Below are 15,367 nucleotides of genomic sequence, written 5' to 3' on the forward strand. Positions count from 1 at the left end.
GAGCACACAATGCAATATATAGATAATATATTATAGAATTGTATACTTGAACCTTATATAATGTTATTAACCAATGTTACCATAATAAATTAAAATTTAAAATGTGAAATAAATGATATTGACCATAGATCAGTCTAGGTCAATTGGTTTGTTGAATGCTTCATTTTCTAGGTTTATTTATTTGATTCCTCATAATGTTACTTGACATGGTCGTCTGTCTTCTGTATTTCATGTATACTAAAAATTAGGTCTGAAAAAAAAAGTAACGAAAAGCCTTTTCTATGAAGCACTAGGTAGTAAGTGTTTTTGACTTTGTGGTTTTACAGTCTCTCGACTGACACTGTAGCATGAAAGCAGACATAGAGAATGCATCAATTAAGGGGTGTGGTTGTGTTCCAATAGAAATTTATTCACAAATGCAGGCAGCTGCCTGGATTTGTCTTGCATGCTACTGTTGCCAACCCTTGGACTCAAGACTGGATTGGATTTAGATTATGCTGATTTGTCAGTAATTGTTTATTTACCACAAATGTGATGTTGTAACTTCACAGGTTGCCCATTATCTATGACGTTAAAGCTGATCATTAAGTTCTGATGGAAACTATCAGATCTCCACATTGCAAATGTACATATTTGCCCTTGTAATTAACAGTAATCTCTGAACTGATTCCTCAGCTCTGTGGGCTTTGCCTGTTCTCTAGCAAACATCCCCCCAATACTTTTAGTGGCCATTTATGAGATATTGAAATAAATCATAATTATCTAATTTTATCATTTACATTTATTGGCTGATATTTTAGATATCACACTGGACTCATGAATATTTTTTCTTTACTATGTTATAATCATTTCTGGTCATTTTTCTTCATGTTTAGATTGATACGTATTTGGGCAGTGGGGGCCCACAGGGGATTTCTTTTAGGTGTAACTGCTCTGGATTTAGATCTTGCCTAGATCACATGCTGAAGATGAAATAATGTTATGTATAAATAAATGCACGTTACAAAATGGGTGTAGCAATATACACATTTTTCCACAGTTCACTTTATAAAATGTAAAGACACGGAGATTCTATTCATACAGTTTCGATTTTACGCTGAGGGAATTTTTTTTTCACATGGAAGCTCTGTGAAATCAGGAATTAAATCTGTTGTGATCTGAATGAAGCATATTATGAGTAATAAAAACATAATTTTTGAATGAATATATTAGTAAGTTTTTAGAAATGAAGAGTGAAGAAATCGGGGCATGAAGGTAGGGTGTCCAACTGTTCCAGTTGCCTGTAACCAAAGTGTTCCCTTGGATGTAAGACTTTCTGTACTAAAACCAGGAAAGTCTTGGACAACTGGGATTAGTTGTTTACCCTATATGCAGATACAGGAAAATTATCCTCTTTCTTATGCTATTTTAAGAAAGTCATTTGAATTTTCCTCGTTAAATATCTTCAAATTGAGGAACATCTTTGTAGAAAAAGAGGTTGAAGCAGAGGGCTTGACCCACGGCAACTGAAGAATGGAGTCATAGATCTTCGACTGTGCTGAGAGTGAGCTGAGCATGTTGTTTAAACCAGAGAACCCTAATTGTCCAGCAATTAAATGTCAAACTTTTCCTGCATATTTTCTCCCACAATGGTGCCAAGATGTCTGTAACAAGCATGAAAAAGTGTTTTCTATACTCTTCAGCCAAAGGATGACAATTCAGAATTCTCCTCATTTTCCAGGAGACAAGATCAATACTTATCCTAGGAAGAAAAGTGTAAAAATGATACTGTGTTAAAAATGTGCAAGACTTGTACCCTGAAAACAATAAGACATTGTTAAAGAAGTCAAAGAACCCAAAGAAATGGAAAACGTCCATGTTTATGGATCAAAAGACTTCATTTAGTTCAGGTGGCAGTATCCTCCAAGTTGATCTGTAGCTTTAACACAATTCTTATCTAATTCTCAGTTAAATTTTTATCAGAAATTGACAAATACATCTTAAAATTTATATAGAACTTCAGAATAACTAAAGCAATCTTGAAAAAAAAAAACAAATGTCTAGTCAATTCACCAATTTAAAAACTTCTAGGAAGCTACAGTCATTAAGATAGATAACCAGAATAGAATCAAGAATCCAAAATAAAAGATATTCTGCGTTCATGGATTGGAAGGATCAACATAGTTAAAATTACTTTATTACCTAAAGCATTATACAGATTTAATGCAATTCCCATCAAAATCCTATTGGCATTTAAAAAAAAATAGAACAAAAATCATCAGATTAATGTGGAAGCACAAAAGAGCTTGAATCACAACAGACACCCTGAGAAAAAAGGATGAGGCTGGAGGCATCCCTCTGCATGTTGTAATGAAAATAGAAAGGATGCTGTTGAGAAGGTGAGACTGTGCAAGGTCCAGAGAGAGAAGGCATGAGCACTAATGTAAAGTTATGGAGAGTCAAGAGTTGGGAACCAAAATGTAATGGAAGAATTAGCCTTAAAAAGAAGGAAGCACATTTTATCTGTGGTAACAAGACGGAACGAGGAGAGAAGGAAACACGTGCCAAATGCCTGGTGGTCTGAGAGCACAAAGTTGAACTCATTTCATCCTGCTGGCTTGATTTTCAGTGGAAGAAGATGGTAGGAATATTTGCTGGAAGAGAAAAGAGTTAGAAGGATGAGGCTTTTGAGAAGTAGAGGGCTGGGGAAGTAGCAGTTGTAGAGGGTGAATAACCATGTGAATGAGAGATGCAGAAGGCTCACCAAGAGGGTGGTGGGCACATGAAGTTGGGGTAAAGTTGAAGAGGCAAAAGTCATTGCACGATTCATACAAATCCCACAAGCCTCACTTTCTTCATCTACAAAAGGGAAAGTAATACCTACCTCCAAGTGCCGGTGTAAAGAACATGTGAACAAAACATATAAAAAAAGATTTTGTAAATCAGAACATACAAATGCTTGCTAGGATCGTACTACCGAGATTTCTCCTTTGATCTCTATAATCATCCTTCCTGATTACCCATGTGAGTATGTGCTGATAATACCAGGAATGATTGCAGAATTACAAAGAAAGTTTCCAACCCAACCTAAGACTTATTTCACTTAAGTATTATGACTATATAGATTATGTATTAATTGTTCTTTACATAGAGGAGTAGCATGGAATGACAGGTTGAAGGATGGTGCTGTGACTTTGAGCAGTTTGAACATCACTGCTTCAGATCATTAGTTCCTGCTTGTTGAGCTGACCATAAACCCTCACTGATGAGGAAGTGTTTTCCATTTTCTCACCAAGTAAAATTGAAAACCACATGTACTATTTAGTGCAAAGTGGGTGCTCAGTGCATGTAGATGATGAGAAGATAGTAATGGGCAAGGATCAAGGTGAACATAGAAACACAGCAAGTGAAAGTAGGTGATGCCTACTTTCATGACAGGGAAATGCCAAGATTTAGTGCAGAAGTAAACACAGTGGGTATCCCTGCTATATACCCAGGTTATCTATCCATTGTGATTGGCATGAGCTACTCAATGAGATCAGTCAGTGAAGTTCACTAAGGGCAATGAGCAATATGTGATCTTACCGTGCTGGGATCAGAAACTTCAGACATAACCATGCTGGAAAGGGTGTACTTCTTAGACTCAGCTTTGGTTTTCTTGACTCCTTTCAACCATTTCCTGTATTGTTCACGGACCTGCAGAGGTAAAGCATGCTCTGAGTCAGCTCAATGAGAGGAGGGAGGATGGAAAGAGTCGTGGATAGGAGTCAGAGAGTGGTACCTGCTGGCTAAGGAGGCAGTGCACCAGGAAGATGAAGACACCCTGTAGGCTGTTGATGATGGTGAAGAGGTAGGCCATGGCGTGGGCAGCTGGACCCACCTGCAGGATCCCCAGACACCACGTACAGCCCAAGATGAAGAGCTGAGCTGTCGCTTTAAATGTCAGCATCCTGAGTAGGAGGAGAAGGGAGGCCCATGGTGTACCCAGAGCAACAGAATCAAGGCCATTTCATCTCCGCCCATGGATGCCTCTAACTGAGTTATGATCAACTTTAGTCTTTGCTCTCAATTATTCTCTCCAAAGAAATGCTATTTGTGTCCAGAATGGCATATGACTTGGACTGTGGACAGCAGTGACACTTAAAAACGAGGGTTTCAAAAAATCATGAAATTCCATAAATATTCTTAATTTAATTCAACTGTTATTTCTGAGTATGTTCTGTGTACCAGACTCTGTGCTGGGTCCTGGGCATTGAAAATAACAAAGACAAGATTTCTGTATCACAGACCTTACAGTGCAGTGGAAAGACTAAACAGTCACTTACACTATTTGTGAAGTGTGAGGTACCTCTGCTGGGTCCCATTCAGTATTGTTCCCATCTTCTCAGTCTCCATAAACTGACCCAGAGCATGCTTTGCCCAAAATAGAGGCCATTCGTGGTTTACTAAGTTGAGGAAATCAAAGGACATCCCTAGCCTCTTAGAAGATGTGATACGTGGATAAGGAACCTGATTTCAACAGGTGGAGGAGTGTTGGGGGCAGAGAAAAGAGCATCCATGAAGGTGTGGGAAGGAAAGTACATGCAGGGCTCTGGGAACACTTATGTGATTTACTAAGTGTTTATAAAGATGTAAATGTCCCTTGGAACTTTTTCATATAGCCACAAAAGTAACCCCTGTTTATCCATACACAGTCAGTTCTGTCGGTAGCTGAGGTAGTTTTCTGCCGGAGTTATGAATGGATGAAATGTTTTTGTCTTAGGTGTCAGCAGCAAACCATAGTATTTGAGCTGGTTTCCAAGGAAGGTGGCTGCACCTTTTCCCCCAGCTCCTCAGCACTCCTGTGGAAGGACACCTGAAGCTTGGAACCATATGGTCTTGCTCATGGACTATGCTTTGTATGGAGGCATGAGCCGCTCTGATCCAACTCACCTGGTATTCTGGAGGGTGGACACATCGCTGTTGAGTGAGGAGAGCTTGATTTTCAGAATCCAGAAGGTCATCAGAAAGAAAGCCAAATTAATCTGCAAAATCCCCACAAGGCATATTGAATGCATTCCACATCTATAAAACTTCCACCTGCCTTATCCACCACCTAACCCAGCAGGTAAGAAGCTTTCTTATTACACAGCAGTCATAGAAAACCAGACCAAATATCCAGGAACCTGGGCACATTCTTATCCTGTAACTGGGGTGACCAACTCGTCCCAGTTTGCATTGGAATTCCCAAGTTTTAGCATGGAGAGTGACATCTCAGGAAACCCCTCTGTCCTGGTTTAAAATGACATGATGCCTCTTGGGAGCTCCCTTAATTTTGGGCAATGTGGAATGACTGCTCTCCTTGCCTGTAATCCTCCTTTATACACTTACTCTTTGATTGGACCTCAGCTGGGCAGGAAGGATGCGCTGATGTCATCCATTACTCACAGAGAAGATGATGCAGGCGGGACCAAGGAAGGTCCATATAAATCCTTTTTGTGTGTGGAGCCAGCATCTAAGAGAGAGATGGAAAGAGATCGAAGACTATGTTGACCTTTGTGGATAAAGGATCGATAAATAAACATACCTCACCATAGTTTCCTCCTTCCTCCTTTATTATTAATGTTGTTATTGCTTTTTTTTTGTAAGAACATTTAAGCTAAAATCTACCTTCAGTGCATATATAAATATGCAGTACAGTATTGTTAGCTATAGGCACTGATCTATAGTACAACTCCTGAACTTATTTATCTTTCATAATTGAAACTTTCTACATGCCTTCGATGGTGGTGATGGTTTCTTGGGTGTACGCTTATCCCCAAACTCATCAGGTTGTACACGTTAAAAACGTACAACTTTTTACACATAAATCGCACCTTCATAAAATGGTTTTAAAGTAAAGATAAATTCTTTTCAAAAGGCTCTGTTGAGTCTTGCACCCCAGAAATGCTAGAGAAATAAATATAAGTTCGCAGAAGAACTGATAAATTAGTTTCTGGTTTATTAAACAAATATTGACTATCTTTTCTGTGTCAAGATTTGTTCTTGGCCTGAATACCCACTTGTGATTAAGATAGACTGAAATTAGACAATAGAAACAATTCAGACAAAGAGTTTTGTGATCAAGTATCTGGAGCTGGATTCATAGCCCAGTCTGGGGTACATGAGATTAGATAGTTGAGAAGGGTTCCCTGAGAGAACTCACTGTGTTTATGTTGAGATATGACAAATGAGCAGGTGTCGAGAAGGTGAACAATTTGGGACGTGCAAAAAGAGACCGTAAGAAGATGTTAATCGTAACCTGATGCAGTGCTAAGGCAAGGCTCATGTACATTACACAATTTATCCCTCATGACAACACAAGGACTCAGATGATCACAAGTCAGGCATCTGAGGCTTAAAGAGGCAGAGTCAGTAACTCAAGGACACACGGGTAGAAATGATGGAATTGGAACTTGATCCCAAGTGAGGGGAATTGTGAGTGAGGAGGGAGGTGTGAGGACCACGGAGAGGGTTAGATGGATGCTCCAAAAGAGAAAGCTACTAAGGCAGTGTTGGTGAACTGCAGCCAACTTGGTAAACTGTGGGCCCACTTGGCCTGCCACCTGATTTGGGAAATGTGTTTCACTGGACCACAGTCACACTCATTCTCTTACATGTTGTCTTTGGCTGCTTTTGTGCTGCAAGGACAGAGGTGAAGATTTGCAACGGAGACCATACGGCCCACAAAGCAGAAAAGATTTAGTCTTTGACCCTTTTCAGAAAAAGTTCCTGACTCTTATGCTAAGCTACCTAGGAAGGCCAGCTGGCCAGGCCTCATCTGACATAGGTGAGCATTAATTTTATCAGCATAGGAGTATGTTGCGAACACCAGAATGTCTGGGTTTGATCTCAGCTCTGCCAGCAAACAGCTGTGTGATCTTGGCCATGTCAGTCGTCTCTGTGCCTCAGGTTCCTCATCTGTAAAACCTGCAATTTACTAGTTTCTACTTCAGAAGCTTGTTGGGAAGATGTTTTGATGGATACATGAAAAATACTTAGAACACTGATTGCCCATCAGAAGTGATTTCTAAATCTTAGCTCATGATAATTTCATCATCTATATCAGCATCTATTGTTACTTTTAATTAGGAGAGTGAAATAGATTATACCAACCAATGCCATCCCTTCATTTCCATTTTGCTTTCTAGAAGATTTCAACAGTTCTCTCAATTAATGTGATGAATATTATATTAATATACAGTTCTCATATATGAGATGCAGGTAATAATCTGTATTATAGTCATCAATATAATATACAATTAGTATTTAAAATAAATCTAAAAGATGAAACACAATCATTACATCTTACTTTAAAATTATTAACATCTCATTAGATTGGGAAAAAATGGCATAGATGATAGAGGCTTTGTTCATCCTCCTTTGACCAAATCAAAGTCGTGACAGAAACAAGGAGCAAAGAGCAAGGAAAGGCACCTGGGATCTACATGAACAGATGCACTAGGACTAGGGAGATAAATAATTAACCAACCTGCAAGGGTAGAAGGTAGGAGGAGGCAAAGACGGGAGGCTTCCTGGTCCTGAGTGGCTGAATGGGACAGAGGCTGCGGCATTCCGCAGCTGCAGACTCCTCTTAAAAGGGCATGTCTATGAGTGAACTTTCGTGGTGATGGAACTGCTCATTCTAAGCACCAGTGCTCATCTGGCTTCGCGGGGGTGTGGGGCACCAGGACTTACAAAGAGATACTGAGTTGTCGGACTGAGGACCAGAGGCAAGGATCTCTCTTAAACAGAAGTGCTGGCGGTATCTATTGTTCCTCTGTTGAGCCCTCCCCACTCCCAGTTTGCAGAGGCAGCAGCCACCATAGCTGAGATGTAATCAACCTGGATAACAGAGATTGTTCAGCCCAGAACATTCCCTGAAACTCCTCCTCACCAAACTCACAGCCACACCCGACACATCCAGCTGTGTATTCGGAGAGTCAGGTGCTCCTTGCTGAGCAGTGCCAAGATTCACACTGGTGGCAGTTGGCCTCAGTTTCTTGTGTGGCTTCTTGAGGCAACTATTAGCACAGCATCTGTGGATTGCTTGCTGACTCTTAACAGGTGGCACCGGAGGGGCACAGGCTGGGGCTAAACTTGGCCCACAGCTGAACCACTCTCAGGACTGCACCACTGGACACCTACTACACAAAGCTGCACTAATAAGACCAGGAGACTTAGGAGATTTCCTTAGTACATAGAAACGGACACAGACGGGCAGCCAAAATGGGAAGACAAAGAAGCAGAAACATATGAGAGAACAGAACATAGATCCAGAAGTAATGGAGTCAAGCAATCTAACAGATACAGAGTTTAAAGCACTGGTTATAAAGATGCTAATAGAACTTAGGAAAAGTGTAGATGAACTCAGTGAGAACTTTAACAAAGAGATAAGAAACATAAAAATAGAAATGGAAATTATAAAAGGGAACCTGTCAGAAATGAAGAACACTTTGACTGAGATGAAGAGTAAATTAGATGCGCTAAACAGAGTGGATAAAGAAGAAGATGGAACCACCAATATGGAGGATGGGAAACCAAGGACACTCGATCAGAATGGCAAGAAAAAAGAGGACAAGACATAATAATAATTTAAGGAGCCTATAGGATACTATAAAATGTAAAAATATCTGTGTCATTGGGGTATCTGAAGGACAAAAAGACATTGAAGAGCTATTTGCAGAAATAATGATGGAAAACTTTCCTCACCTGATGAAGGAAATAGACATACAACCCAGGAAGCTAAAAGAGTCCCAAGAGAGAGGAATCCAAAGAGACCCACATCAAAATACATTGCAATTAAAATGCCAAAGGTTAAATACAAAGAGAGAATCTTAAAATAAGAAAGAGAAAAGCAGTTAATTCCGTAGAAAGGAACACTCATAAGACTGGCAGCTGATTTCTCACAAGAAACTATGCCGGACAGAAGGGCTTGGCACAAAATATTCAACATGATGAAAACCCAGAATACTTGAGGTAGAATACTACAACCAACAATACTTTATCCAGCAAAGCTAGAGCTGAAGGACAGATAAAGAATTTCCCTGACAAAAATAAGCTAAAGGAATTCATCGACACTAAGCCAGTATTATAGGAAATGTTGGAGGGACTTCTTTAAGGAGAAAAAACATGTATCAAAAACATGAATAAAGAATGGCAATAACTACATTCCTATCATCAAGTACTTCAAAAAAATGGAAAAGAATTAAGTGCTCCAGCCAAAAGATAGGGTGGCTGAATGGATAAGAAAACAAGACCCGACACATGCTGCCTACAAGAGACTCACTTCAGATTAAAAGACGCACACAGACTAAAAGAAAAGGGATGGAAAAAGATATTGCCTTGATGAACCTAGAGGGCATTGTGCTGAATGAAACGAGTCGGATAGAGAAAGACAAATGCCACATGATTTCACATACACGTGGAATCTAAAGAATGACAACAACAAAAGTGGAAATAAACTCATAGATACAGAGAATATTTTGAGAACTACTAGATGGGAGGGGAGTTGGGGGGTACAAAAAAGGCAAATGATTAAGAGGTACAAATGGATAGTTGCAGAATAGACATGGAGATGTAGAGTGTAGCATGGGGAAAATGGTTAATAATGCTGTAATAAATATGTAAGAAGGAAGAGGGTACTAGATTTAGTTGGGTATCACTTTGTGAGTTATGTGAATCTCTGATCACTATGCTGTACAACTGAATATGGTATATTTTTGTATGCCAACTATAATTTTTAAAAAACCCCATTGAATTGTACATTGTAAATATAGCAACTAAATGTCTATAATATTTCAATAAATCCACAAAAGAACAAAGTTACTATTGAGAAAAACATTATTAATATATCATTGTTAGTATGTTATTAATATAATACACAATATCATATCAATATATAAGTATTAATATACAATATAATAAACTTTTAAAACAATAAAATTTTTAGATCTTAAAACGGTCACTTCAAAAAATATAATCATTAAACCAGGAGGATGCCTTTGGGTGTTCATGTGACTATCATATTCTAGTGAAACTAAAGTGCTAAGTTGATCCTCTGCAGGTCATGGTCATGTGGAAAAGATAAAGACAGTAGGAATTTGCACTTACCGGGTGGATGTGCCATAAAGGTGAGGTCTGGATGCTGCAGAAATGGCCACGATCACAGCTGGGACTCCGTACCCCACAGGGAACATGAACTTCTTCATGAATCTGCTCACGCTGGAGTAGTTGACCACGGTCAGGTTGCGGGCAGTGAGGAAGAGGTTCAGGCCCTCCAGCAGCATCCAGGTGAAGGAGGCCAGGTAGAGGTAGTGTAAAGTCCCCGCGATGATGGCGCACAGCACCTGGGTGAGGAGTAGGAGTCACAGGGGTACAGGTAGTCAGGGTAGAGCATGACCGCTGGACCTCTCCTACACCGTGTCATTGGGAGAACTCTGATTCATATGAAGGAATTGTTAGCAGAGGGTTGGTCATAGTTATGTCAGTCAATGTGAAAGTGGCTACTGACCCCTCTAACCTTCCCCGAATTCAAGGCCATTTTATTAAGGTGTCCAATGCAGCATGGCCCCATGAACTAGCGTCCCCTGGGCAGGTTAGGGGTCTTTTGGGACAGTGTCAGCACCTTGATCTCTGTTCTGTCGATGGCCATGAGGAAGAGCAGGTGGGCCAGGAAGAGGCAGAGAGAGAGCTGCAGGTGGAGTGAGGTGCTGGTGTTCTGGATGGCTTTGCACAGCAGGAAGGTGAGGGCCGCCAGGAGGAGGCACAGCAGAGAGAGGCTCAGCCCCATGTAAGTGAACACAGCCAAGGCAGGATCCTCCACCTGGAACCCAGCAAAGACGAGATCAGTCACACTTTTCTGCTCTGGGGTAATGCCTCTTCCACCATTTATAGTGTTCTTTTGGGGTATAACAAAATCAGGAATGGAGGAGCCAGGCAAATTTGTCATGGTTTTAGATAATGTTAAAATTTTCTGGGTTCTGAACTCATTAATTCAGACCATGGAAGAAGCGAGGTATAGAAGAGAACTTACTGAAGACCAAGCTCTAAAACTCATTGTTTTTTTCCTTTAGACTTGTAGGCATGACTAGGCTTATAGCTTACCATGTGAGGGTCACAGAGGCACTAAGTTCGAGGTGGAGCACCATCGTCTGTTCCCATTACGTGGTGCTGTGTGACAGAGTCTGTACCTGGAGACTCGATGTCCAGGCGTCATCTCCTCACCCAAGACTCCACTCACCTCATCCTTGCTGGTCACTAATACTTACAGATTTAGAAGTGGATCCTGGGTTAAAGGAGGAAAACTACTATGTTTTTGATGGTAGTAGCTTAAAATTCATATTTCCTGCCTTTTTTTGCAAATCCAACAGAGCATGAAAAAACCTATGCCAAGTCTATTTCAGTGTAACTAGGACAGAGGGGATCGAGAAGAGTGAAGGGAGGAGAAAGATGGAGAAAGAGGAGAAATGGGAAAGAGAAGGAAGAGATAGAGGAGAGAAAGAAGTAGAGATGGATAGAGAAAAGTGCTAATGGATAAGATAGTGGAAGTAAAAATGTTCAAAGTCAGTCCATCTGGATAAGAGCAACATATATTTTACACTATTTTAATTTTTGCAACACGTCTGTCTTTATGTTTGAAATTGATGAGAGATGTCCCCAGATCTCTCCCCTTGAAATAACAATAAGTTGAGCATCTAAATCTCAACAAAAAAGGCCAACTTGCACACCAGCATGTGTGAGTGTGGGATATGTGCATAAAAGCTACCACAGGCCAGAACTCCACGAGTCAGGTGACAGACTGGGAGAACAAAGAACCTGCCTCTCTTAACCAGAGCTCCCTGCAGGAAGTGGGGGAAAGAAGAAGTTGTGGCGGGTTCCCTGAACAGCCCTGCTCGAGAGAGCTGTGAGCTCCATGCAGCGGCAGTGCCCAGGGATTAGGGCAGAAAGTAGAGAAGTGGTAACAATGGAGAAGTGGGGACGGAAGAGAAAAAATAGTTAATTATTACCAGCCACTGTTGCAAAACACGAGAATGAGCCAAAGCCCCCTGCCTCCAACACAGAGGATCCCTCCCCCCATATCCTCCAAGACTGAACTCCGTGGAGCCCCAGGGGAATCTGAGCAAATGCTACTGAAACTGTTGTTAACACTGACAGGGACTGAGACTGAGGGTAGTGAGCATGATTGAATATTTATAAGAAAAGAAAAAGGCATTATTAAGACTTTATATAAAGCAGGGATCTAAGAGGCTTAGATGCCGCCTACTGGAAACCAAAAGAAAAATGCCTTCTTTGCAACAGACTAAAGAGAGATCTTTATATAATAAATCCTCTCTCTGGGAAAAAAAAGCAAATACACTTCCATTAATGTCCAGGTGGAGAAATAGTCCATTAAACATTATGAACAACCAAGGTGACAAGGCACATCAGAAAGAAAGAGAAAAATCTCCAGAAAATAAGCTTAAACACATAGAAATATGCAACTTAAATGACGAAGAATTTAGGATGGTGTTTCTGAAAAAACTCAATGAGATCTAAAATAATTCTTATCAAATATTACAGGAATTGAAAAAACAATTAGATCAGCAGAATGAGTTCTTTAGCAAGGGGACTGAAACTCTCAAAAAGATATAAATGGAACTTCTGGAGATGAAGAACACACTGAAAGAGATGGAAAATGAAAGAGTGAGCTTGGAAAATAGAGTCGACCAAATGGAGAAAAGGATCAGTGATGTTGAAGACAGAAATCTAGAAAGAAATCAGAAGGAAGAAGAGAGACCAAAAAATGAAATATAATGAAAGAGAAATTCAAGAACTAGCCGATATCATCAAGAGAGGAAAGAAGAATAATGGGCATTCCTGAAGGGGAGGAAAAAGAGCAGGGACTAGAAAGCATTTTCACACAAATAGTTTATGAGAATTCCCAAATCTAAGGTATGAGCTGGAGCTTGGAATTCAAGAAGTTCACACAACACCCAATTATTTCAACCCAAAGAGGCCTTCTCCAAGACACATTGTATTAAAGTTATCAAAAATCAACGACCAAGAATTCTCAGGGCTGCCAGGGAGAAAAAGCAGGTAACCTATAAAGGAAAAGCCATTAGGTTATCGTCGGACTTCTCAGCATAAACCCTACAAGCCACAAAATTTGAAATTGATTTCTAATAAAGTGTTAAAAATAAATAAATAAGAAGCCCTCCAAATGATTTTGATGCATACTAAAATTTTAGTTCCTTTGGTGTAACAAAATAAACTAATTTTTGTACTATACAAAGTACACAAATCCATAAGAAATGTATCCAGAAGCCAATAGAAAAATAGACCAAGGATGTGAGCAAATGGTTTTTAGAGTAGGGAATATGAATGTCTTTTAAGTAAATATTTTTTATTCTGCTCATTACAAAAAAAACACAAAAACAAAACAAAAATTTTCCTAGATGCTGTATTTACCTCCCAGATGAGTAAATATCCAATAATTTGATAATAACCTTTGGTGAGGTGTGAAGAGTCACACACCTTCACATATGTTGGTGGGAGTGTTCACTGGTGTGACTTCTATATGCTGAACTGTAGAAAAATCTATAACATATATGTCCCAGCTGCATATTCAAACACAAGAACAATGAAGTGTGTGTAAACAACTATAACATTATTTCTATTTCAAATGGTCAGAATCAAAATGCCCACTATGAGGCACATATAACTTACAGCTCATTCATGCAATGAAATGCAATGTGGCAATAAAAACAAATGAAGTGTCTCTTTGTAGACTGAAATAAAATGATCTCTTAGACATAATAAATAAACACAAAATGCACAACAGGGAAAAGAAATCTTCCCCATGTCTGGGAAATGAGGAGGACCAAAAAACAAATGCATGCATTACTTTTATATGTATAAAACATCCATAGCAGAATGCAGGAGAAACTACCAACGTTCATTGTTTGAAGCAAGAGGAACTAGGTGTTTAGGGTTAAAGGTGAGGTAGAGAATCTTCAACGTTTCCTCTCTAATTCTGTTTGACTATGAAATACAAATATTTTAACTTCTGTAAATAGAAGACAATATGCAAATAAAAGTATGAATATTGTGTCATCTACCAATGTGGCAGGAGGAAACATGGCCTTGAAGTGTTCAAACTTCTGGAGAATTTTATGAAGTCTGACCATTTGACTATGATCTTTTTCATGCTTGTTTTCATGTGGGTGCCACATTAATTTCAATAAAGGCCTCATTAATTGATATCACCTGAGAGAGTTTCTGGTTTTAGTGAACCAGAGAAAGTAACCAGCTCACCTGACCAGGGCTCCAGATTGGCCTGTATGCACAGGCTCCTCCGGCACCTCTGAACGCTGCCATCACCAAAACTTCCTTTCGGCAGCCCCTAAGTACCTTGGTCCTAAAGACCCTTGTGGCAAACAGAATTCTAATAGGCAACCAAATCCCCAAAAGCTTATGTGCACATCACTACTTCCATATTTTCAGTCAAATGCCAGTCTAGGCTCTGCTGTAAAAGCATTTTGCAGGTGGAATTCAAGTCTCATGACAACTCACTTCAAGAGAGGGAGTTTATCCTGGGTGGGTCAGATTTAATCTGATGAGGTCTTAAATGATCTAGGCTCTTGAGAAGAAGACTCGAAGCGTGAGAGAGTTTTGAAGTGAGGGAGCTCCTGCTGTCCTCCAGATAGGAACATCTCGTAGAGGACCATACGAGAAAGGATGCGGGTAGCCTATAGGAACTGAGCATGATCCCCTGCTGCCAGCTAGCAAGAAAGCTGGAAATCTGTCCTACAACCACAAGGAACTGAATTCTGCCAGCAACCAGGGAGCTTAGAGTAGGACACAAAGCCTCAGGTGAGAGTGCAGCCCTGGTTGATACAGTCTTTTCAGCCTTGTGAGACCCTGAGCGGACAATTCCGCTACACCATGCCAGATTGCTGACCCGAAGAAAATGTGAGACAACAAATTAGTGTTTATTTTTTAAGGTGTCACGCCTGTGAGAATTTGTTACACAGTAACGGACACTGAATGCAGCCCTCTCAGGGCTCTCACCTGCACATCGTAGTGGGCCATGAGGACGGCAAAACTGCTGAGGTGGGTGCATTGGCAGGTGGTGCTGGTGTCTCCGGTGTCCACCACCCAGCAGCCTTTGGTGGACCAGTAACCACTTCTATTCTGGCCGTGCTCCCAGAAGACACAGAACACCTTCTGCCTTGGCTCAGGGGTCACTGACTGTAGGAACAGACATGTGAACTGGTGGTTCTGGGTACTCAGAAATGCTGTCCCAAATCTAGCTTGTGAAAGCTTTCTTGGAGAGCTAATGCTCCCCTGGGGGAATCCCCTGACCCCCTAGGCTATGTCCGGGACTCAG

At 40.4% G+C, this 15,367-nt stretch overlaps 1 protein-coding gene across 1 annotated transcript in view; it reads right to left on the reverse strand.

Moving 5' to 3' along the window:
• LOC120615736 (adhesion G protein-coupled receptor E2-like) overlaps positions 1–15,367 on the reverse strand; it is a 24,385-nt gene continuing 9,018 nt past the window's right edge. The window contains exons 7-14 of the mRNA XM_039878922.1: positions 15,049–15,228; positions 10,625–10,822; positions 10,111–10,346; positions 5,407–5,473; positions 4,912–5,003; positions 3,761–3,929; positions 3,565–3,675; positions 1–1,741 (exon numbers count right to left, since the gene is read on the reverse strand). Coding sequence (XP_039734856.1) covers positions 1,730–1,741; positions 3,565–3,675; positions 3,761–3,929; positions 4,912–5,003; positions 5,407–5,473; positions 10,111–10,346; positions 10,625–10,822; positions 15,049–15,228 — 1,065 coding nt within the window. The 3' untranslated portion in view covers positions 1–1,729. The remainder of the gene's footprint in view (positions 1,742–3,564; positions 3,676–3,760; positions 3,930–4,911; positions 5,004–5,406; positions 5,474–10,110; positions 10,347–10,624; positions 10,823–15,048; positions 15,229–15,367) is intronic.

This window comes from Pteropus medius, unplaced genomic scaffold (genome assembly GCF_902729225.1).
Source record: "Pteropus medius unplaced genomic scaffold, Ma_sr-lr_union100, whole genome shotgun sequence".
NCBI lineage: Eukaryota > Metazoa > Chordata > Mammalia > Chiroptera > Pteropodidae > Pteropus > Pteropus medius.